This window comes from Salvelinus sp. IW2-2015, linkage group LG22, assembly GCF_002910315.2.
Source record: "Salvelinus sp. IW2-2015 linkage group LG22, ASM291031v2, whole genome shotgun sequence".
Taxonomy (NCBI): Eukaryota; Metazoa; Chordata; class Actinopteri; order Salmoniformes; family Salmonidae; genus Salvelinus; species Salvelinus sp. IW2-2015.
Window position 1 is genome coordinate 25558962 of NC_036862.1, and position 25641 is coordinate 25584602.

Sequence of the window (25641 nt, forward strand, 5' to 3'; positions counted from 1 at the left end):
TTGTGGAAAAGCCAAGGACATGTTGTTAGAAAACAAAATGACAACTTCATGCACCAGCCAAGGACTGCACTTGTCACACCACTGTAATGTTACAAAGGATAACTAAAGCTGTAGATTCGAAGACGGACTTGAAAATATGGCTGCCAGATGCAGATAATTAGAATAGATAACATGCATGAGGGTATGATTATGAATTATCACCCTCCAAGTGTTTACTGTTCTAATTGCTTTCTGAATAATGACAGATAAGGTCATTTGAGGGCACCCACAGTCAGTCTTCCATTGTTTCCTTGTAACCTCTCCTACGTGATGCAAAGTCTCTAAGTGGAATTGGATTACAGAAGGTGGGACTGAAAGTAACACTCAGAAAAAGCTTCCATCGTAAATACAGTACTTAATTGGATGGATGAATAGCTGGCGGTGACAACCCTGGAACCCCATTCTAAATACAAATAGATGGCAACCCTGAGTAGAGAATTCTGTTTTCATAAATGAGGGGCTCTGTGCAGACAAATGAGAGCAATATGGTAACCTATGTAGCATTGCATGCCTCTGCTGCCGGACTTGTAACATGTTACGTAGGTTGTTTAAAATTTTTGAGTCAAGTGAGAAAACCGAAGACTTACGACCTTGGCAATACCTCTGAAGTTTTTTTTGTTTCTAGCAGTAAAAATTGTTTCCAAAGCTAGTCTTTAACACGGGTGTACATTCTCATGGAGTCTGGTAATTTATCATAAGGGGTGATTCGCTACAGTTTATGGGTATAAAGCCACCAAAGTGAATCACCTCTGTTCTCTTTTAAAAGCTTCATCAGGAAAGAAGAAGAATCAGGGATAATAGATTCCAAGCTCTTGTCAAAATATAATACTTTTTTTCATAATGTTCCTCTTTACACTTTGTTCTTCTTCAGCTACAATAATGCAATGAAATATTCATGATGGGATACACAGCCATAGTCATTCTATCTGGAACTCCCTTTTTTCCCCTGTTGTTTGTGTTTCTTTCTTCAGTTGTGTCTCATAATCAGATCAGTGTTCACATCTCACCAAAGCTGCCAGGTGGAAAAGGAGTAGATATGTCAATTAAATTATGAATGTCTCACTGCTTGTCTCTGTGAGTACTGTCTTCTTTTCTAAGAATATTGAGTGGCCAGATGACCAACCTCAAACAATATGTTCAATCAGTCAGGGAAAGTTCCCATGGCTCTGAGCATCAACTTAGTTTAGCCTCAGTTACACTGTTTTAACCAGAGATGTTATCTTGTGTTTCCAGGCCTCTAGGTGTTTCTCCTAATGCCAGTGGGCGTCGTCCTACTCCCAGAGCTGTGACTGACTGCCAGATGGACGGGATGCCTATACCCATGTGATATCTGCCATGGAGACCAGAGCTTGATATCTGGTGAGTAGCCTGGGCTGTTTTCAACCCTCCCCACGCCTTGTTTACCGAGCCACTGCAAATTGACTTAAGCAGTTGCAGTCTGTTGTTCCCCTACCCGGGGCAACTTTTCATAGTGCGGAAGCGACCTCTCTCGTTAGGGAGGGAGTGCATCATCACATACTTTCAGAGGCAGGATTATGGAGATCACTAGTAGTTGGGAACCAGCTGTTCCAGCTACAAAAAAACACAACAACAACAACAAACTGTTCCATCATCAAGGCCACTGGTGCATGACCAATTATTCAAATGACCTGTTCTGCTACTTTGACAAAGCCCAAAACAGACCAGGGCTTTCTTTTCGCTAATAAACCCCACATAAAGGAGAGATGTAAAGGCAGTTAATCACTGTCTAAATCATATGTAATGTGAGTCTATTAATTAAAGCCGTAGTACACCAGAGGATCCAGTTTAATCATCTCTGCTGTGTCTTCAGAGTGCAACCAGCCAGAGATCAGTGTGCTTCAAAGAGCTGTGCAATACGTACCTGTTTCTCCCATAACATCTGTTTTCTAACTGGAGTCGGGACAAGCAGACATGTAGCCTGAAAATATAACTTCACAGTAACTATTGCTTAAAGTAAATGATGATCCAGTAGGTCTATGTGATGCCAGTAGTGTTGTCTGAGCTGAGGGCATTGGTTTTGTAAGGGAAGGGAGAGCTAGCTGGTGGCCATTCCCACAGGGGGCTGGTGGGGATGTGGATTACGCTGTCTACTCTGTGACCCCTTGTGGTCAGAACTCCTGTGGTTCCTGTGGTCAGAGGGGACGCACAATGCTTCTAACAAAGAAATATGATGTCTCCCACTTGTCCTCCCCTGCTCATAAGGGAATGAGAGGGCAATGCTAATTAGCCAGCTTGCGTTACTGAGCTGAGCTTAGCTAGTGCACTCACCGCCCTACACACCCACCCATCCCGCCACACACACACCCCCACCCCTTCTGATAACAAGCAATGTCTGCAATAGTCATGCTTTATGGATGCCTCTGCATATTTCCTTGCACCATAAGAATTTCTGATGGGTTGGTGTCATAAAAAAGAATGCTTCCGTGTTTAATTAGGCACTGTCAAGATATGTATATTTTACTGAAATACCCGTCAATAAATAAAAAATAAAAAAAGTAATTTATTGAATGTCTGTAAGAAGCTGGTCCATTCTGGTCCAATCATATTTGTTTAACATCTTTGATCCAGCTGTTCTTTTGTCTGCAGTTTAATAGTTGTCAGGGATGATGCAGGTGATACCAACATGCATAACAAGTAGAGGACCTCTCCCAGTTCATCTCTATTCACATTCATCTGAGCCTACAAAGTGCTCTGTAAACAGGTAGTAAATATGAGTGTTTACTCAAGAATCAGAGCAAAGCAGGACTAAGACGGAGGTTAAGTTGAGGTATCACCCCTCAAACCCTCCCAATCCAATGAAGAAGAAAGGATAAGACTCAGCGACATTACATTACCCAGCGCTCTCCTCCTTTTCCTCCTCCCATCTCATGTGTGGTCAGATCTCTCCCCTCAAAGTAATCTGAACCTTTCCCTCTCTGGTTCCTGGAATACCAAGTATGGGAGGCTGAGCGAGGCAGAGTAATAAGCTGTAGAGGGGAGGCTCAAGGCGTACTCAGGGGGGTTCAGTTCTGCCATGATGCCAAGACACTCTCTGAATCACAAATTGCACCATCATCCCTTTACAGTGCACTTCTTTTGACCAGGGCCCTTAGGGCTCTAGTCAAAGGTATGCACTATATAGGGAATATGCTGCCATTTGGGACGCACATACTTTCTCTGCTAGGCTCAATCCCTGTTATTTGTCCACTAATCATCCACCAAATTAAACCATATGACCAGCCGTATCACACTGAATCTCAGCATCATTTGGTGAACATTCCTAGTAGTGAAGTGATGAAAGACAAAACTTTTTTTTATTGGCTAAAATATGCATCTATCTTAGTCAAGCTTTCAGGTAACCTCAAATCACATGAAAACCATAACACCAAACCAGACACAATGGCTGTGTGACAGAGACACGGGGGGGGGGGGGGGGCTCAGCGGGTTATATGTTTGACCTCTTGCTGTTTCCTCTTACTTAGTCACAACTGCTTAATATCTGGTCATGTGCACAGATGCGCTCTCCGCTGGTGAACACATGCAGAACGTAACAGACTCACTGAATCAGCCTTATCTGATCCACCACTCACTCATTTAGATGTCCGTTGGCTTTTTCAGATGCATTGTTGACTGTTTGTTTATTGTGTGGTTGTTGTCTTCGTCCTACTCCTCTGAGGTTTCTGTAACTCATTCTTCCCATCAGACATCAACATGAACAGAGCCCGTTCTCCAAACTCTTCTGAAGTCCCTGATCAAAGATATGGAAACATGTAGTAGTCAGTTCTGATAGATATCTCTGTGACCTCGTTGTTCTACCAAACAGCAACCACAGTAATAGAACTCCACCACTCTGTGGGACAGATTTGAAATATTTACTTTCAAAGTTTCATCATACTACACGCATGAATATTCATGTGAATTATTATGAATAATGTTTTTAGATCTAATGGATATCGTTTCAGTAGTATAAAAGAGTCAACTGGCTAATATAACCAGAACTTTGCACTACTATCAAGGAACTGTGGTGAAACATTGCCTTATTGCATTGATGTATTAGTTGAAAAAGACAACCAAAATGCATTTATGTATCAATTCACTTTCAGTTTCAGTGTATCCGTCAACAGAGGTTGCTTTCCCAACAAGATTTGTTATGTGTTCCTCAGTCAAGTTAATGGCACCTGTGGTATGCCAGCTGTGCATAAGAATGTATTTCACTATCCTCACTCTCACTATTGAAAAGCAGCTATTGCTTCTAAAAAATGTTGAATGGCCTGTTCAGTGTATTGGTGCTATGATCAGTGAGAGGGCCAATATCTCATCCAGGCAGTATTGGTGTCCATCTGTGCAACAGAGTAAACAAGACCATGGAAGGAGGAGCCCAGCCTACTGCTCTCATTTTATGAAGCACTTAGAAGGAGTGGGAGAGCACCATGAGACTGCAGGCAGATGAGCAACAGGTTGTGAGCCTCCTCTCCTTCCATTGTCTGCTCTAGCATATGGGAGACAGACAGAGTGTCCTCAAAGACGCCTGGCAGCACTCCTCTCAGCCTTCATGCCTGGCCATGGAGCAGAGCTCGCACCACTTGAGATTAAAGTCACGTCCAAGCTGTTACTGTCATTTGCATTGGCTCATGGGTAGGGGGGAGTAAGGAGGAGGAGCGGCACATGAAGCAGGCCTGATATAAGTGGCCCTGGCAGCACAATGAGCTCGCCTGGCTTTAGCTTGCTGGATGAGTTGCAGGAGCAGGGCTATATTAAAGTGTAATAATGGCACCGAGCAGGTTGCTTTGCTGTTAAAGATTAAGCCTGGTGCAGGGTGGTAAATTGCATAAACACAGGGTGGGAGATTTGAAACCAAAGAAATGAGAGTTTAATTCAGGGTTTATTAGACAGAGTCTGTAAATCTGTCCCATGCAAAATAATGAATGTGCAGTCTGAATGTTGTGAACATAAAACAGTGCTGCAGCAACTACATTGGCCAAAACTCAAGTTAAAGGCTTACATTTGTATTGACTTGTTTTTCACTGATTATAAACTTTAGGTGCATCAGAAGCAATATTTTCTGTTACTCTAAATCTAAATGTGGTTGTCTTACCAGTATTACCACAACAGAGCTGAAAGGGAATGCACTTATTGCAGGCGTATTACCCAAGAAGACATTTAAAATAGAAATATTAGACCTTAAGCATAACTATTTATTTAATATGCCATAGCGTAGCTGTCTCAGACCATACATCATAACCAAAAGTCACTGTTCATGACGCTGAAATTACTGAAACTTAATAGTGACACTATTAAATCAGCACCAATATTAGCTTGTGGACCATTATCCTTTAAATCTTGATTTCATGTCTCCAAATTATTAATTAGCCAGTAACAGAAAATGAGAAGCAATTTCAGATACCCCACACCCCCTCCAGAGATGTTGTGCTATTAGAAGTGGGCTAGAAAGGTCAGATGTCTGAGAAATTTAAGTTGTGTTTACCTCCCTAAGGCATTGCTTTAAGACTGCAAGCAGCTCATTTCCACGGTAGCTAAAGAAAAATGGTGATGCAGTCAGTGACCGACTGTTTCCTGGTGGTTCACAGCCGAAGGGACGATTAATTAATGCAACAACAACCAGTGGACACATGGAACATTGACTGAATACTACTCAGCACAGACTAGACAGCTCCCACTGGCCTCTGGGATTGATATCCACCTCCATATCCCAACCTCTACTATCTCCTTCTTTGTCTCCGGCTGGAGCAGACTACTACTTTTAATCATCATGAATCAATCAATCCTCTATTATCTTCAACAAACAGAGTAGGTTACTATCAGTATTATTTTTTCTACAGTCCCTTTTTTTTTTACTATTTACATTGATAGAATAAACCGTGCACAAGAGTGTTTTATTACATCAGGGATCTTCAGAATTCAAGTGGAGTAGAATTTGTTTATCTACTTGCAGTCTAAATATCTCCACTTGATAATTTGGATGTCAATGGTATTTCAGGTGAAAAATGCTTTCAGAATAAACAAAGTGGTAATAGTCTTGAAATTGCATAGTTTTTAGCCCTTTATCATGTTTGCACTATTCCATCTCATTTTAATGTTTCTTTTCCAAGTGCCTATAAAAAAATAAGTATTTCACAATAGGAATGCATCCATTTCGGATCAATCTCAATGGGATAATTAAGCAGCATCAATTAAATGTGCTATGTTATATCTATCATCGCCTGGTGACTTTGTGAACTTTAAAAACGGTCTAGACAATCAAATAATCATCCACACTCCTACTTCTGGGAAAGTTAAGGACAGTCAGGAAAATAGTATTATTTTTGGTGGATTTCTTCAACAATCATGACAACTCCTATACTTGATCTATTCAGCTTGGAAAATGTTAGCAATTTGAAAGCATAGATTAAAGTTTCAGTTTGTATTCATACTGTTCCCTTGTCCCTGACATACCTGTGAACAATTTTGTTAGCATATACCAGGCGGACAAAAGCGGTAGAGAACACAATACTGTCCTTGAATAAAGAAACCGGGAGTTTTTGTACAGCTGCCCAATGTCCTAAAGCTGTATGATAGGATAACGGATAACAGCAACTAGCCTAGAGGACACGTGTTGCAGGAATTTATCTGATATCAGGTTATACAATAACATACAGTAATTTACTTGCTTACTGTGTGGTTCGAGCCCTGAATGCTGATTGGCTGACAGCCGTGGTATGATAAAACATTTATTTTTACTGCTCTGATTCTGTTGGTAACCAGTTTATAATAGCAATACGGCACCTCAGGGGTTTGTGGTATATAGCCAATATACCACGGCTAAGGGCTGTATCCAGGCACTCTGCTTTGCGTCGTGTGGTATGTAAGAACAGCCCTTTACCACACCCCCCAGTGCCATATTGCTTAAATATACTGCCCTTATGGCTGACCTCTATGCATTAATTTAACAAGAAACATTTAAAAAATTAAGTTTAGATGAATTGCTCTCCAAGTGTTCTCAGTTTAGCATTAACTGTGAAATGTTAAAATGCCTTTATTTCTTATTCTCAGCACAGAGCTATGCCCAACTTCTCACAGCATACTTAAAATGGGCAAGTGGCCATCTCAAATAAGAGGATTGTCCTGATTATTATACTAATTAAGGGAACTGACGGGAGGAGGCTTTTTGGCTCTGTGGTTACAATTTACGCTTAATTCAGTTTGGCTTGAAAAACACCACATCCAGTAATTCCATTATGCATAGTTTGTCGTTTCCGTTTTCCAAACCATCCTAATGAAGAATTTCATGGACCTAATCCGGGCATTGTGGAGAAGGATGTATCAGGGTACAATTTGTTTGGTATTACTTCAGAGCAGGGATTCTGTACAGAGCACTTACTGTATTCAGTGATTGTTGGCATGTACTGTATTCAGTGATTGTTGGCAGCCAAGTGGCATTATTTGTTTGTTGAGCATGGGAACACTGTTGTGTTCATCAAACAATAGAAAACTAATCATTCAATATAAATCAAGCACATCATTTGTCTCAAGGCTCAATCAAGGCTCACACACATTTACTCTTCAAATTCACAGCCTGTTCAAATTCACTGTGGAGCAAAACCATTTTGATTTCCTTGGATCTCAGGAAAAAGACTAGCAAAACGTTAATGTAGGTGTAGAATAAACCTCTGACAATTACTTGTTGTTCAAATAACTATTTAATCCTTCTTACAATTTAGTAGGATGGCAAAGTCTTCCTTCTCAGGAATTTGCTATGATTAAAGGCTGTGAGTCTAGTTAGTACTTTTCAATTATTGTAGTTTCCCTGACAAGTTTTTGGGTGAGCTTTGTAATTGAAAAGACAAGGCACATCACTCTGCATCCTTTTCGCCATTTGCATGTGGCTATAATTATAAAATGCAAATGTTCTCTATTTACCAAGGTATTCTCCCTCTGAGACGATGTGACCAGAACTCCCTAGGGTTGTGTAGCACCACACAGAGCTTGGCTTAGTGGCGGAGATGGAATTGACTCCAATGAACTCAGCCTGTCAATAATTATGCCAGTTTCCTGACGAGAGTCACTGTGGGGCAGCTAAAAGTTCACTGCCTACATTGTCTAATTGGAATTTACTCTCGCCTGACAGTCACATATGAAAAAAATAAGCATTACTTGACCACATTGTGGGTGTGTATACAATGAGGTGGCCTTTTCTGAACTATGGATAGGAAATTGTTTTCCTTGTGGTCAGTTATAATTGACCATTTACAATGTTGCATTCAAATTCGCAATAATTCGATTTTAATTGATATAAATGTGTTGATAGCAGATAATGTTTCATATCATTTACTGTCCTGACATGAAAAAAATGAAAAACTGAGGCGCTCTTTTAGCATTGCTGAAAATACACTATGTTGTTTGCTTGCATTGATAATTTGAATAAGAAGATCCCAAAGACAATGGGGAATTGACATTCTTGATATTCTGTGTGGATTGGTCAGATGTTTTGATAATACATTTCAAAGAACAACCTTGAGGAGTTCCCTCTGGGTAGGGGCTAATTTGTTAATTAGATATCAGACACTAGTTTTGGAGGTTATTTAACTAAGAAATGTTCTGAATAATTAATGAATGTCGTAATTAGACTTTTAATTGATAATGAATAGTCGTATATTGGAATAATTTAATAGATTATAATGCAAAATCAGGGTTTTAAACTCATTATGAAGATTTGACTACAAATGATGGCATAAGTGGACGACAAGCGGATAAGATTTTGATTAAGACATTAATGAGCGAGCGACAACGAACGTAGTCAATATAACTATTTGTTCAGCACTTTTGGAATGTACAGCGACATAATTCAGAACATGGGCCGTTCTTAGTGTTCTCCCTGTACCAGTCAGAACCGTAGGGTAAATAAAGGGGGCATATAAACAGACAATGAAAGCTCTTACAATATTTGATGATTACATTTAATTAAAGCAGGTTATAGGCTATTTGTGCACCACCAAGTTAGATTAGTAAGCGAAATTAAGAGGTGAAAATAGACCAAATTATTAGGGTGAGGCTAATTGAACGCCATTTGGGTCTTTGCGTGTCAAAAAATATACGTTATGTAACAATATCTGACGCGTTAAATAAGCTTTTAATTTGACACGTAAAGTAACACAATTCTATTATATATGCACGTGCAAGCCAAGCACCACAACTACTAACGTTATGTGTTTACAATATCACGTTGGTGAAAATAGACCAAATTATTAGGGTGAGGCACATGGGCTACTAACAGCTTACTACACAACATACACATTGGGCCGGTTTCACAGACGGTGCTTAGATTAAGCCAAGAGTAGGCCTTAATGTGTACTAGTTAAACTAAGACATTTAAGTAGCTTTCATGAACGTGGCTTAAATTTGGCTTAGTTAGTCGGAGACTATGGAGTCCTGGAGTAAGGTAAGTAAGCCTAAATGAGAACACCTGGGTTAAGCCTGATTAGGTTAAGTATCAGCACATGCTGTTGGTCTAATGGTGCTCATAAAAACCCAGAATGAAATAAGAAAAAACATCACTGGTGTGAATCTTGAGACAAAACATTATTTGTTCAAAAAACTTTAGTGAGTATGAAAAAACGCTACTAAAACACATTGTGTCAAACCATCTAGTTATTGAAAAGTAAAAGCCATACTGCTGCTAAAGAAAAAGAGTGGTTGGGCTGCAATTTACAGTGAATTCAATGCAAATGACAATGTACCCACAAGAAGAGTACAACAACTTCAGGTGAGATATCTTCATTTATCAGTATTTCACATTTCTCATATTCATATTTTTGTGACATCACTTATATTGAATGATATCTGCCTTTACACTCTGTGGAAGAACCTTAAACTGGCTTTAAAAAAGAGAGAATGCAGAGATCAGAAGAGAGCGATTTACTACTGGTGGTGGACCACCAAAAAAAGACAAGTCTGATGAATTGAGTGACTTGCTGTCTGGAATAATAGAGCACCAGCAACCTCTGGATGGTATACCAGACGATGACCATTTGGACAGTTCAAATGAAGAACTGAGCACAAATGGTACATATACCAAAGAAAGTAAATTGGTTACTTCCTTTGGTAAATATATTCCACTGTCTGTGTCAATCTTTATTCTTCTTTCATTCTAACGACCATATGAGTTTATTTGTGCTTCTGACAGTGTTCTTTTTCCAGAGGAAAGGAATCTGAACAGGTTGGAAGAGCCAGTGCACAGTGAGTGTGTACCCTCCATCTGCTATAGCATCCCTGAGAGAAGATGCTGCCACCACCTTTCAGCAGAGAACAAAAAAGATGACCATGCATGAAAAAACAGAGAATTTCATGAGCATAAAATGAAATATCTGAGGGAAGAACATGAAATGAAAATAAGAATTCTACAGGTTGAATTGGATATGAAGTTGGAAGAGAGAGGTATGATCCCAACAATTTACAGTAATGAGACAATTGTGATTTACCAGCTGTGGTGAACAATATCATATGTAAAAAATAAATGTTTTGTCACTTGGATATTCATGAGTGAGAGTATTTTAATCACCACAAACTACATTTTAAACCAGCCTTGGTTTAGTCACTCATTTTACTGCATGCTATTTGAATTGTGTACAGAACAAACATTATCAAAGCAAAAATAATCCATCTCATCTAGTTGAAGTGCTGCAATGTGAAAGCAACTCTGTGTGCAAGTTCTCGTTGGTCATTGCCTGCCTCCGCCATGGGCACATCGGCTTGATCCTGATCTTCCATTGGAGGATCAGGGCAGCAATGCTGCTTCAGGTAGTTGTGCCGCACAGCTGTAGCGATGATCACCTTGCAGCATCTTTTTGGCTTGAAACTAAGTGTATTGTGTAAACACTGAAATGTATTTTTCCATACTCCAAACACGCCCGACCATCCCTCTCGTGCCGATATGAGCTCGGTTGGATCTTTGCTGCTCAGCTGTTGTGGGATTTATGTATGGAGTGAATTGAAGAGTTACTCTGACCATATCCACTGTCAACAAGTAGTAGTCCGCAATGTTGTCCTCTCGGAAACTGAGCACACAATGAAGATATGAGAAAAATCCTTGAATCGTGAGTTGCACCTTTCCAACGGGCAACAATGTTTGAAAACTCTAAATTAGGAGTGCATACACCTTGAACATTGATGGAAACCAGTTCTTACAGTTCCTGTACTACTCAGCATCAGGAGTTGATGGACACTTGATGGGAACATGACATCCATCTATACAGCAATCACTCCTGGGAAGTGTCCATGTTCATAGAATTGCACATTAATGTTGGCTTGGCCAGCAGCATCAGGAAACTTGATGTAATGACTCCTCAGTTCACAAATGGCCCTGCAGACGGAACTATTTTACACACCGTTGCTTCACAGGCACCACACAAATCACCAGTTTCCCGATGAAAGATTCCAGATGCCAAAATCCTCAAAGTGACCAGAACTTGGAGAGAATTGGGTAAAGGCCTTCCTCTTTGAGACAGAGAGGAAAGTCTAGGCTCAATCAAAGATATTATCTCCAATGCATTTTATTTGTATATACGAAAGCGGCCTCGAAAAGCTATTTCATCAAAGTAATTTAATGGATTACTCCTATCCACAAGTACTCGTCTGGCTGGCCTCTGTAGTGGATGATGGTCTTCATTTAGATATTCCAAATAGTCCATGATCCATCACAACCAGTACTAAGCAGAAGTTAAACCTGCCTCTTTGAAGGATTATTTTTTATAGAGTGGGGGGGGGGGGGCGGATCAGCTTTATTATTGAGGAAAGATGGTTGCTTCCATCAATGTAATTGTCTGCATCATTTCCAATCCCCCATATATTTTTGGGGTAAATAAATAAATATATATATATACATACCCATATTTGTATGCATAAACATTCATACATATACATTTTTTTGAATATACCTTTATTATTCCCTGCAAACCTTACCAACCCTCCCCCAATTGGAGTAAACAAATAAACAATAACACTTAGGATTCTACCTTCAGTTTATACATATTATACATATTTTACAGACACAATCTATTTTACAATAGTTATATTTTGTTTGTTTTTAGTCCTTCCTCTATGTCTGATGTCCATCCAGTTTGATTTCTATTTGTAACTATGCTATTTCACAACATTTCTGAACCTATATACATTTTACAGATCCCGTATGTTTTACATTGGTTATCTTGTTATTAGTCCCACCCTTCAGCTCCATTCAACCCCTCCTATCTATCTCTTAACACCAACCATTTTGGATTTCTATTTTTATTTTTCAACTGTGCAGTGATGCTTCACAAAAGTACTGAACCTTTCTATTCTCATAGCTTTATACAGATTATAAATTATAGAAACATTTTCGCTAAAATAATTATTATATTATTGATTGACTATGAATTTTCAAATCACCCAGTATGGCTATCTACAGCGTTAGTTGTAGGTAAATGTTGCAATTCTTCAGCCATTCCTGGACCTGTGACCAAAAACGAGCTACATCTGGACAGTAGCAAAATAAATGATCTAATGACTCTGCCTCCTCACAGCAAAATCTGCAGAGCTGGGAAGATTGTATCCCCCATATATATACCATTCTATTGGTTGCAAGAATTTTGTATAATAATTTAAATTGAAAAATATGAAGTTTTGAATCCGCCGTTGTTTTGAGTGTTAATTCATGTGCCATGGAATAAGTACATGGAAATTCTCTTTCCAAATATTTTGACATTTACATGGCACAGCTGTCAATTTTTTGGTCCTTAAATGAAATGAGTATATGTTTTTTTAATCACCATTTTCTTCAACCTTTAATTCAGGGCTGACAGACAAGTTCCTTACTTTTTCCCCCTTCTAATTGCCTCTTCCATTTTTGTGGTAATGCTGCAATTAGTTGGTTGTAAAAAGCCGTTTAAACAGCTTGGAAAACTCCCAAAAATTGATGTCATGGCTTTAGAAACTTCTGATAGGCTAATTGACATAATTTGAGTCAATTGGAGGTGTACCTGTGGATGTATTTCAAGGCCTACCTTCAAACGCAGTGCCTCTTTGCTTGACATCATGGGAAAATCAAAATAAATCAGCCAAGACCTCAGATTTTTTTTTTTGACCTCCACAAGTCTGGTTCATCCTTGGGAGCAATTTCCAAACGCCATGAAGGTACCACCTTCATCTGTACAAACAATAGTATGCAAGTATAAACACCATGGGACCACGCAGCCGTCATACGAGTCCTATATCGACAGAACCTGAAAGGCCGTTCAGCAAGGAAGAAGCCACTGCTCCAAAACCGCCATAAAAAAAGCCAGACTAGGGTTTGCAACTGCACATGAGGACAAAGATCATACTTTTTTGAGAAATGTCCTCTGGTCTGATGAAACAAAAAGAGAACTGTTTGGCCATAATGACCATCGTTATGTTTGGAGCAAAAAGGGGGAGGCTTGCAAGCCGAAGAACACCATCCCAACCATGAAGCACGGGGTGGCAGCATCATGTTGTGGGGGTGTTTTGCTGCAGGAGGGACTGGTGCACTTCACAAAATAGAATGCATTATGAGGAAAGAAAAGTATGTGGATATATTGAAGCAACATCTCAAGACATCAGTCAGGAAGTTAAAGCTTGGTCGCAAATGGGACTTCCAAATGGACAATGACCCCAAGCACACTTCCAAAGTTGTGGCAAAATGGCTTAAGGACAACAAAGTCAAGGTATTGGAGTGGCCATCACAAAGCCCTGACCTCAATCCTATAGAAAATTTGTGGGCAGAACTGAAAAAGRGTGTGCGAGCAAGGAGGCCTACAAACCTGACTTCGCGTTACACCAGCTCTGTCAGGAGGAATGGGCAAATTCACCCAACTTATTGTGGGAAGCTTGTGGAAGGCTACCCGAAAAGTTTGACCCAATGTCCGAGTGTGACCCTCCCCCCATGGGTTACTGCAGCTAGTGTTGCCAGCACTGCCGCTGCCTGGGTGGGGGCACCCCACCGGAATCCCACCGGCTAGGTAACAGGTCGTCAAGGTGCTCATTAGCAGCTTTGAAAATGTCCTTGTATATTATGCTCTCCCTTCAGGGGGCTTTGGCTTTGCAGGACCAACCCTGCCAAGCAGGCTCAGAATCTTGAGGGGGCAGTGGTGCTCTAGGTCTCTGACTGCATTTTGGCTTCATACAGGCGCTTACAGCAGGCCGATAAAACAGATAGGGACTTCTCCTTAGTATCTGGGTCATACAGGTGGGTGTCTAGGGTATAGGTTTGTGGACCGTCCATCAATATAGGACCATAAATAAATAAATGATAAGTACTGTATAATTTATTTTACAAATTTAGATCCCATGATAGGACAATAAATAAATTATATTTATAATTTATTTTAAAACGCTGTTCCACCATGATAGGACATTAAATAATAAGATGTATAATTCATTATAAAATGTATATCCCTCATCTGAACAACATTGAAAGCTCTCTCACAACCCCTGCTCACAGCAATACATTGGTTCTGGGACATGCAACCATTTCCTTTCTCACTCAACACCACACACTTTCCCAAACACCAAAAAACACACCACCACACCATCCATCCACACATACTGTGCCTTCTGTTTACTGAGCATTTATCTCCACCATGTTGAATTAGTACTTTTGTGTTCCAATTAGTTATATTTGAAGATAGATAGAAAAGCCATATTTTTTGATGTATTATTATAATCCATAACCAGGCTAGAATTGTGAGTTTCTTTATTTGCCAACTCTATGAAAACTTTGTCATGTTTATCGACGACGAGAACTACGCGTTTCCCTTTCAATCTATTTTCCTTGAAATTGGATACAGAACTTTACGCCGTTCTGCAATTTCCTTCGGGAACTGGTCACTCATCGCAGCAAGTCTTTTACGCAGGCTTTTAACCATTACTTTATATTTAAAGAAAGAAATTTGGCAACAATTGGGCGTTCATACCTCTGCCTGAAGCGGTGTACACATTCGAGTTGGATTTTGTTGATAGCTTCGTGTGGAATCTGAAGCGCTGTAAGGAGGAACTCTCTAACTACATATTCAGGAACTTCTCCTTCTTTCTCTTGGATACCTGTAAGTACCAGATTCCTTCTCATGGATCTAGTCTGTATGTCAAGTAAGGCTTCTCTCAGAACGATGTTCTCCTTTTTAAGTTCATTCACTTCTGTTTCAATCTTATTGACTGTCCATTTTAGCTTGTTTGTTAGCTTCTCCAATGTCGCAGCTTTTTCATCACTCATTTCGAGGCTTGCCTTCAACTCTTTTATATCCTTACTGACTAGTTCAAGTATACCCCGTTTGTCATTTATGGATTTTAACAGATCGGTTTCGACCTTTACCATTCCCGGTGGTGAAAATATTAAATTGTCCGTGTCTGTAGAAGAGTTGCGTTTTCGTTTTGAAATAGGTTCCCCTGTCTTACTCTCCGTCATGTTAGGGTGTTGCTTGTTTTCATAATATTTGTTTTCATAATATTTGTCGATAACTTTCTCTAGTCTCATGATTTGTTTTGTGCTGTTATCCAGATTGAAGGTTATTACCCACCAGATTGTGTTGTGCTAATATTTAGTCTAATTTACCGATATTGAATATTACGTTTTTATCTTGAGGTGGCCTACATAGCTGTTTTCAGTCCGCCATCTTGCCACTTCCGCCTCTTTGAAGGATTAATTTAAACTTCAATTTAGTCCTAGAGTAGCTCTAATCCTCCCTCTTGCAATCGGCTTTGTTTAATCCAGAACAGGCTAAATCTACGACTATTTTAAGATAAATCTGTGCAAATCGCTTTGAGTTAACTCACAGGCATTTTAGTCTGAGACTCACCTTGTGAAGGTGGCGCAGCGGTCCTTTGTGGGAAATTTTGTCATCAAAGTCTGGCATTCTCTGGATTTATGGCGGGAACTCGGGGGAAAAAACAGACATTCTGTTGAATAGCAGGCTAACGTTAGTGGTTTCTTTGCAACGCCTGCAGCTTGCCACTGATTCCTTCCAAATGACTCATTGTTGAATTTGGATTTCCAACTTGTTGTGTAATCTTTGTGTCCATGGCCGATGAGCACCGATACGTTTTATCTATAATTTCTCTTCATTATTTCTCTTCAGATGACAAGGATTAAAAAGGATTGTCGACTTGATGATGACTGCTAGCTAAGACTTTGAAAGTAAGATGTTGAGTCCAATCAAAACTACTGTAGATATAACGTGATTTGATTTCATTCTGTGGCCAATGACCTTGAGACTTCTTGGATGGGCACTTCTAATATAACTCTATTGCAGAACCCAAGGGGCAAACATTTTCAAGCTCTAACCTTAGAATTAGGGATGACTACTGTACCATGAGTGACAGAAAACTGAGCAAATCAGGCACAACGCTCTGTATTGTCTGCTGGCTAGCCCCACCACAACAGAAAGCACTGAGCTAGGCTGAAACACCTGCATTTTGGAGCTGCCTTACTCAAGAAATGTCTCTATGAAATGTATATATTTTTCTTTTTTACATTGTTTGCAAACTGATATGTGACACGTATTAATGCCAAAATAACAAGCAAAACAGGCAAGCCCCCCCCCCTAAAAGTGTGGTGCTCAAAACAGGCAAGCCCCCCCTAAAAGTGTGGTGCTCAAAACAGGCAAGCCCCCCCTAAAAGTGTGGTGCTCAAAACAGGCAAGCCCCCCCTAAAAGTGTGGTGCTCAAAACAGGCAAGCCCCCCCTAAAAGTGTGGTGCTCAAAACCTGTCTCTTATACACATCTAGATGTGTATAAGAGACAGGTTTTATATGCTCCTCACGTACTCCTCACCTATAGACACACTTAGTGTGGTTTTGAAGTGGTTGGCTGATACAAGGTCTTGTAAATGTCCTTATCTTCCCTATCTCCATTAGGATTGAAGCCTCGTTTTTCTGGCAGCTTAACATCTTAATGTGATTCAAAGACCTACATTCTACACCGGAGTTGCCTTGGCAACAAAGTTTTTTTTTCTTCACCGGAGATGCTGAGAGATCAATAGAGTATCCGCGACAGTGATGGCAGGAAACGCTAGAGCACAGATGGTCCTCAGAGAAACCATGAGCTCTGTGGCCTAGTTACCATTTGAATGCTTACACAATTATTGGAGAACAATATTCTACCTAAAAGTATATGAGACAAAGTTATTTTTGCAGGGATGAAACATATTTTCAGCCTAACCAAGAACACATTGTGTAAGACTTTTGTTGTATGAAATAAGATTAGTTTACAATCTACTTCATTAATGTAAACTCCCAAGCTTCTAAAAAAGGTCACATTGGGAGAATGAATTTACACAAGCCAGGCATAGTGTGCTGCCAGCAATAAAGGGGCTTTTCTATATAAATGGATTCTATCTGGAGTTTAGAAAGACATTCTGTCTCATAGAATAACCCCCCCCCCCCCCCCCCTGTTTGACATAGTCAAACTTAGTAGATATTGTTAATGTTCTGCTCTCTATATCTTGAGTTTCATTGAACAAAAAGTTGAATATCTGTTTTTTCAATACAGTACAACAATCAAAAGATTCATGTCATATGGTATGAATCACTTGATGTGTGAAATACGATAAAGAAATGGAAAGAACATCTGATCCACAGGAAAAGACGAAAGGCAAGCTAAAGACAAATCAAAAGCCTGGCAGTCTAGACAAGTAGACAGTTGTTATTTTCAAAACACATAGCCAGGAATGATTGGTTACCTGTGGAGAACAGTCAGTTATCATCATATCCCTGAATGGTCTCCATCTGTGATAAACATCAAGGGTTAAATGCATGAGCAACAAAGATTGATGCCGAAAATAGGAAAAACTACTGCATGGCAATATGGCAGCCGTCATGAAAGAATGGGGTTCCATTGGGATTTGGTGGTTATTACACCCAAGGTTCTCTTTTTGCACCTGTCACTTATGCTCTCACAGAGCTGGAATCAATAGCACTAAATGGGGATCAGAGAATCTGAAGATCAGCCTCAACACCTAAGAACCATCTAATAATACCTCCAACTGATGGATTTAGAACCAAGGTCTCTCATCTCACTTTTCACCTTCATGTTTTGTTGCTATGATTTACTTGACAAACTCATGTCTAATTCTGCAGCACATTTCTGAAGTATGAAGAGTGAAGGGAGCACGAAAAGGTCATATAAATCCTTAAGCAGTGCTGACAAGCACCCTTTCTCCCCTTAATTCCCTACACTGTTGTGAAGTTCAGAGCTAGAAAAACACACAAACCATACGGTATGACAGGGAAGTTTATGACATATTAGCTCCGTGTAAAAATGACACTGTAATTATTCAAATTTGTAAGGGATCGACATTGATGCAGCAGTCTGCTGGCATATTAACCCGTTTGTGTTTGTTTTGCTGGCGATTCTGTGTTTTCTTACTGGAATAATGGGTGGGCTGGGGTTCAGTCTTCTATCATCTCACAACAACCTCTAACATGTCTCACATGTCTCTCTGGTGATCGGTACCCTACTAGCAGTTTTCATCATCTTGATTGATGACTCCATTTGTGTAACATCTGTTCATTAAAAATGATATGATTTTAAACGCCCCAAATAAACCAGTTTTAACGTACCTCTGCCATTTCTCTCTCTATCTCTATCTTTATCTGTTCCAGGATCTGGAAGTTGACACAGACAGACAGACAGACAGACCATGGAGCGGCTGGTTGTGTGTGTGCTGCTGTGTGTACTTCTGTGTGCGGTGCTGGTGAAGGGCTATAACTGCCCCGGCCGCTGCATCTGCCAGCACCTCTCGCCCACTCTGACTCTGCTCTGTGCTAAGACTGGTCTGCTGTTTGTGCCCCCAACCATCGACCGCAAGACCGTGGAGCTGCGCCTCACAGACAACTTCATCACCATCATCCGCAGGAAAGACTTTTTCAACATGACCAGCCTGGTCCACCTCACCCTGTCCCGTAACACCATCAGCCAGATCACGCCCCATGCCTTCCTGGGCCTGCGCTCCCTACGAGCCCTCCACATGGACGGCAACCGCCTCAGTGTCATCAAGAGCGACCACTTCAAAGGCTTGGTCAACCTCCGCCACCTCATACTGGGGAACAACCAGATCCACCACGTGGCCCCTACCTCCTTTGATGAGTTTGTGTCGACCATCGAGGACCTGGATCTGTCCAACAACAACCTGAGGACCCTGCCCTGGGAGGAGATAGGCAGGATGAGCCACATCAACACCCTCACCCTTGATCACAACCTGATCGATCACATCGGAGCTGGGACTTTCACGCTCCTCACCAAGCTGGTTCGTCTGGATATGACCTCCAACCGGCTGCAGAAGCTACCTCCAGACAGCCTGTTTCAGCACGCCCAGGTGCTGTCAGACGCCAAGGGCTCCAACCCGTCCTCCCTGGCAGTGAGCTTCGGAGGGAACCCTCTCCATTGTAACTGTGAGCTGCTGTGGCTCCGCAGACTGACACGGCACGATGACCTGGAGACATGCGCCTCCCCGGACCACCTCATGGACAAGTACTTCTGGTCCATCCAGGAGGAGGAGTTCATCTGTGAGCCCCCGCTCATCACCAAGAACCTATCCACCAAGCCCTACGTCATGGAGGGCCAGGGGGTCACCCTCAAGTGCAAGGCCATGGGAGACCCAGACCCGGCCATCCACTGGCGCTTCCCAGACGGCAAACTGGTGCACAACAACTCCCGCACCATCCTGTATGACAACGGTACCTTGGACATCCTCATCACCACCCTGAAGGACAGCGGTGCCTTCAACTGTGTGGCCTCCAATGCTGCAGGCATCGCCACAGCTGCCGTGGAGATCAACATGATCCCTCTGCCCCTGTTCGTAAACAACACATTGCACCACATGCGCGAGGCTGATCGGGGCCTCTCTGACATCACCACCTCCTCCAAGTCAGGCAACGACACCAAGGGCCATGACAAGCACCAGGACAGGAGGGTGGTGGTGGTCGAGTTGACCTCCTCCTCGGCTGTGATTCGCTGGCCCTCCGAGCGCCACATCCCAGGCATCAGGATGTACCAGATTCAGTACAACAGCACTGCAGACGACACACTGGTTTACAGGTAAGCCATGTGGGGGCTGGTGCTGGAGGAATGGGAGCACTAGGGCTGGAGGACTGGAGCTGGTGGAAAGGGGGTTTAGTGCAGCAGCTACTCCTCCTGGGGTCCACATAAAACGTACAAATACATGACAAGTATAGAACAGTTATAGACAAGGACATTCAATTCAACAAAAAAAGGGGGTGCGGGTGGGGATGAGGCTGCGGTGGGGTGGGGTTCTGAACCAGCTCTGGAGACGTTCTGAGCCATCTGGAATGCCCATCTGCTGAATGGCATGACAGTCCATTATAATACATCCATAACTCCCAGAGCTGAATAGGTGCTGTATGATTAATTATGTCACTACATTTAAGTATGCACAAAATATATTGTGGTTTAGGGATAAAAGAGGGTATGAACAGACCATACGTTGATTAAAATTGATACAAATGCATAGTATGACTTTACATTTCCAGTTTATTAGCTCTAAGCCTATGAGAAAACAAAGATTACACGATTAAGACATATGACTTGGCCTTTAGAGAGTAATTATAAACTGGGTGGTACAAGCCCTGAATGCTGATTGGCTGACAGCCGTATACCACGGGTATGACAAAACATTTATTTTTACTGCTCTAATTATGTTGATAACCAGTTTATAATAGCAATAAGGCATCTCTGGGGTTTGTGATATATGGCCAATATACCACGGCTAAGGGCTGTATCCAGGCAATCCACGTTGCACATTTTTTAAGAACAGCCCTTTACCACACCCCCTCAGGCCTTATTGCTTAAACATACCCTTTTGTCTCAATTATTATCCAGGTTCAGCAGGCACTATCACATCCCATTCCTTAACCCCAACCCAACAATAACCCCTTCCCTTAACATAATCCCAATAGGACATAATTGTGCCTAGGACACCCGTGAGTCAGATTCTGGGACATGAGCATGCTAACTTCTGCAGATAGAGGCTTCTCACATTTTAATTACTATCAGTGGAACATTAGGGTAACCCTGTTTAATATGATAGATATTAAAACATGTAAATTATTTCACATTGATGAATGACTCATGTCTACTCCAATTAAATAATTAATTTCAGTCCATCTTAAAAGAGAAATTCAGTGTATTCGGAAAGTATTCAGACCTCTTGACTTTTTCCACATTTGTTTACGTTACATCCTTATTCTAAAATGTATTAAATAGTTTTTTCCCTCATCAATCTACACACAATACCCCATAATGACAAAGCAAAAACAGGTTAAAGAAATATCACATTTGCATAAGTATTCAGACCCTTTACTCAGTACTTTGTTGAAGCACCTTTGGTGCCAAAGATGCTTCAACAAAGTACTGAATAAAGGGTCTGAATACTTATGTAAATGTGATATTTCTTTAAGCCCGGATTTGAACCCGATCCAACATCTCTGGGGAGACCTGAAAATAGCTGTGTAGCGACACTCCCCATCCACCCTGACAGAGCTTGAGAGGATCTGCAGAGAAAAATGGGGAAAAACTCTCCAAATACAGGTGTGCCAAACTTGAGGCGTCATACCCAAGAAGACTCGAGGCTGTAATTTACATGGATCAGGTTCAAATCTGGGCTCCGGCTGGGCCACTTAAGGACATTCAGAGACTTGTCCCGAAGCCACTCCTGCGTTGTCTTTGCTACGTATGTGCTTAGGGTTGTTGTCCTGTTGGAAGGTGAACCTTCATCCTGGGCGCTCTGGAGCAGGTTTACATCAAGGATCTCTCTGTACTTTGCTCCGTTCATCTTTCCCTCGATCCTGACTAGTCTCCCAGTCTCGCCGCTGAAGAATATCCCCACAGCATGATACTGCCACCACCATGCTTCACCATAGGGATGGTGCCAGGTTTCCTCCAGACGTGACGCTTGGCATTTGGGGGCCAAAGAGTTCAATCTTGGTTTCATCAGACCAGTGAATTGCCTTTTGGCAAACTCCAAGCGTGCTGTCATGTGCCTTTTACTGAGGAGTGGCTTCCGTCTGGCCACTCAACCATAAAGGCCTGATTGGTTGAGTGCTGCAGAGAAGGTTGTCTTTCTGTAAGGTTCTCCTATCTCCACAGAGGAACTCTGGAGCTCTGTCAGAGTGACCATCAGGTTCTTGGTCACCTCCCTGACCAAGGCCCTTCTCCCCGACCAAGGCCCTTCTCCCCTGATTGCTCAGTTTTGCTGGGCGGCCAGCTTTAGGAATAGTCTTGGAGGTTCCAAACTTTTTCCATTTAAGAATGATGGAGGCCTCTGTGTTCTTGGGGACCTTCCCCAGATCTGTGCCTCGACTCAATCCTGTCTTGGAGCTCCACGAGCAATTCCTTCGACCTCATGGCTTGGTTTTTGCTCTGACATGCACTGTCAACTGTGGGACCTTATATAGACAGGTGTGTGCCTTTCCAAATCATGTCCAATCAATTGAATTTACCACAGTTGGACTCCAATCCAGTTGTAGAAACATCTCAAGGATGATCAATGGAAACAGGATGCACCTGAGCTCAATTTCGAGTCTCATAGCAAAGGGCCTGAATACTTATGTAAATAAGATATTTCTGTTTTTTATTTGTAACACATTTGCAAACATTTCTAAAAACCTGTTTTCACTTTGTTATTATGGGGTATTGTGTGTAGATTGATGAGGATTTTTATTTATTTAATCAATTTTATAATAAGGCTGTAACCAAACAAAATGTAGAAAAAGGGAAGGGGTCTGAATACTTTCTGATTGCACAGTATGTGCTAACACTGCCATTTTGTATTACTCATTCAAATACCCTTATTGAATTGAGAGTACTTAGGTCTATTGGATGTGTGTCTATTTGACCCAGCACCACCAATACCGGGGCACAAATTAAAACAGTGAACTGGAAAGTTTTCTCAAAGGAATCAAAAGGTCAAGTTTAAAGCTGTCGTTGTTGTTGGTTGACTTTGCTAATTTTATCGTTTCTGATTTAATTAGCTATTCTCCTGTATAATGTTCTCCCCTGTGTTTAAACAGTGACCTGCGTGTTGTTTAGTCTTTAGGTGATATATTATTACCTACAAGTGACAACCATCAAAGTGTTCCTTGAGGGGAAAATTGTCATGTTTCTAATTATATTAACACAGATGTCCGCCTAAAGACAACGTCTTTCTCCTTCATGTTCACAGACAATGTGTTTATTTCACACAACATCAAACTTGGGCATTTGGCCAGAAGCCTGCGTTGTCTTTCCTTGAAGATGTTGTGACATATACAATATATATATATATATAGTGATGGCTTGTTTGTCACCTTGCTGTTTAACTTTTGCAATCATAGTATACATAAAATGCTGGGGGAGATATTTTGCACTGTCACCATGTAACATTGCCTAGAAGTCAAGTGTCAGCACTGTTGTCTTTACTTGGGCTCCAAATATATGGGAGATATTTAAAGCCTCACTGGAGCTGAAGTAAGTTGGCATGGCTGTCTTTTTTCAGTGTTTTTTCAAACACCTTAGTGTCAGGTTAAATCTTCTTACGTGCATGCCGTTAATGGGAATGCAGTGTGACAATGTCTGGCACTCTTTTGTTCCATACAGCATATTGGTGGTAACTGAAGGGGGCAGTCAAAACTGCCCTGGCAAAGCTAACCTTCACCACTCATGTATTCCTTACTTTTTTCTGCAGAATGATCCCTTCCACCAGTAAGACCTTTCTGATCAACGACCTGGCGGCGGGCCGGGAGTATGACCTGTGTGTCCTGGCGGTGTACGACGACGGCATCACCTCTCTGACGGCCACGCGCGTGGTGGGCTGTGTCCAGTTCCACACGGCCAGCGAGGTCAGCCAGTGCCGCTTCATCCACAGCCAGTTTCTGGGCGGCACCATGATAATCATCATTGGCGGCATCATCGTGGCTTCAGTGCTGGTGTTTATCATCATCCTCATGATCCGCTACAAAGCCCACAGCAGCCCAGAGGACAGCAAGGTCAAGGTCAGCTCCAGCATGCACTCCCAGACCAACGGCAGCCAGCACAGACTCCAGCGCTCCACCTCCAAACAGCCTTCTGAGGACAGCCACCAGAGAGAAGCCCAAACAGTGGCAGCCAAGGAGTGCATGGCCCTGGTGCTGAAGGTCGATAGTGACAAGAGGGAGTGGGACACTCCTCTGGCCACCACAGCCATCCTGGAAGTGGAGCTGCCCCCCCTGCTCACGGACAAGGTGAGGAGGACCAGCCTGGACGCCCAGCGCTCTGGATCTGGCCCCCCGTCAGAGGACACACAGACAGAAAGCAGCCTGACGGGCTCCACAATGTCCTTGTGTCTCTTAGGTCCCAACGCCGGCACTAAGGAGGCCCCCAGGCTCAAGGACAAGAAGAGCGCCCTGGCCAACATGGGGTTTAATAATGAGCTGGCACGAACTAGGCACAGGTTCAGCTTTGACGGGGGAGACTACTCCATATTTCAGAGCCACAGTTACCCCCGCAGAGCGCGGACGAGGCGGCACAAGTCTACAAACCAGCTCAACGTGGAGTCCTCGCCGCTCGCTAACCGGAGAGTCACTTTCAGCAGCACTGAATGGATGCTAGAGAGCACAGTGTAAGAGATACAACCTGGCCTCTCTGGTTCTCTCAAAGACACACACACACACACACACACACACACCAACAGTTTGACACATTTACACATCTAACAAATAAAGCTACATGCATACACACACAGACTCAGAGAGTTGCTAGAGAAGAACACAGTCCCCTTTCATCCTGCCTCCCCTCATACTCCCAGAGCGACACAGAGAGTTGTCGGCCATTTCATTAGTTTCTGCAGCAGTGCCTTATTCTAAAATATGTACGAATGGAGGATGCTGCTCATTGTAGTCATTAACTTTCCTTTCTATCATGGTTTTCCCCCTGTTTCATGGGGAGTGATTCTTTGAGATTTTTTTGTTCTATGACATGCCAAGGGTTGGGGCAGTTGTAACTTTTCCTTGTTAAAAAGACCCCACTGTAAAGTGAACAACCAGGTATCCTGTATGTTGATCATCCTTTGGGTTCTTTCAAAGACTTTTGCACACGAAGACACGACGATACGAGAACAAGTATCACACCAGTCTATACAGTAATAAAAAGATTATAGAACTATACACATGCCGATTTCAAACGTTAGCAGAGAGGATGGACCTGAAAAACCTGTGGACTCCTCCATGCTGGTTGGACTGTATGATATTACTAGCTATTGTTCCTGATGTGACTGTATATTAATCGGTATTGTATCTGGCTGGTCTAGATAAAAAACAAAAAAAATACATATAGAAGTATATTAAAAACATTGGTGTATGTGTACTATATAAGTCATATGTCACAACTTTTTACTGAGCATTTGGGTGTTGGCCACAAGTTTTTACATTAAAAACCTGCGTCCTCACACTTCCCCCTATTTAGTATGACAAGGTTTGGACCACTGATCCCTTATGAGAGGGTATTAAATTTTTTGTGTGGGTTAACTGTACCGGTGGTGCACTGTCCTTTTCTTATGGTCATCCTGGATCCTTTCATCAAAATCATGAAAGC

The 25641-nt window shown here is 41.9% G+C and overlaps 1 protein-coding gene across 1 annotated transcript; it reads left to right on the forward strand.

The window, feature by feature from the left end:
• Positions 1-1272: 1272 nt before the first annotated feature.
• LOC111949623 (leucine-rich repeat and fibronectin type III domain-containing protein 1-like) lies at positions 1273-25207 on the forward strand. Its single transcript, XM_023966957.2, has 3 exons — positions 1273-1398; positions 18681-20115; positions 23759-25207. Exons 2-3 carry the CDS (start codon positions 18719-18721, stop codon positions 24672-24674), a joined length of 2313 nt encoding a protein of 770 aa, XP_023822725.1. The 5' UTR covers positions 1273-1398; positions 18681-18718; the 3' UTR covers positions 24675-25207.
• Positions 25208-25641: the final 434 nt, after the last annotated feature.

Coding starts and splice junctions, on each gene's coding strand:
- LOC111949623 (XM_023966957.2), top strand. CDS start 18,719: ATGGAGCGGCTGGTTGTGTGTGTGCTGCTGTGTGTACTTCTGTGTGCG. Junction 20,116..23,758: donor GACGACACACTGGTTTACAG/GTAAGCCATGTG, acceptor TTTTTTCTGCAG/AATGATCCCTTCCACCAGTA.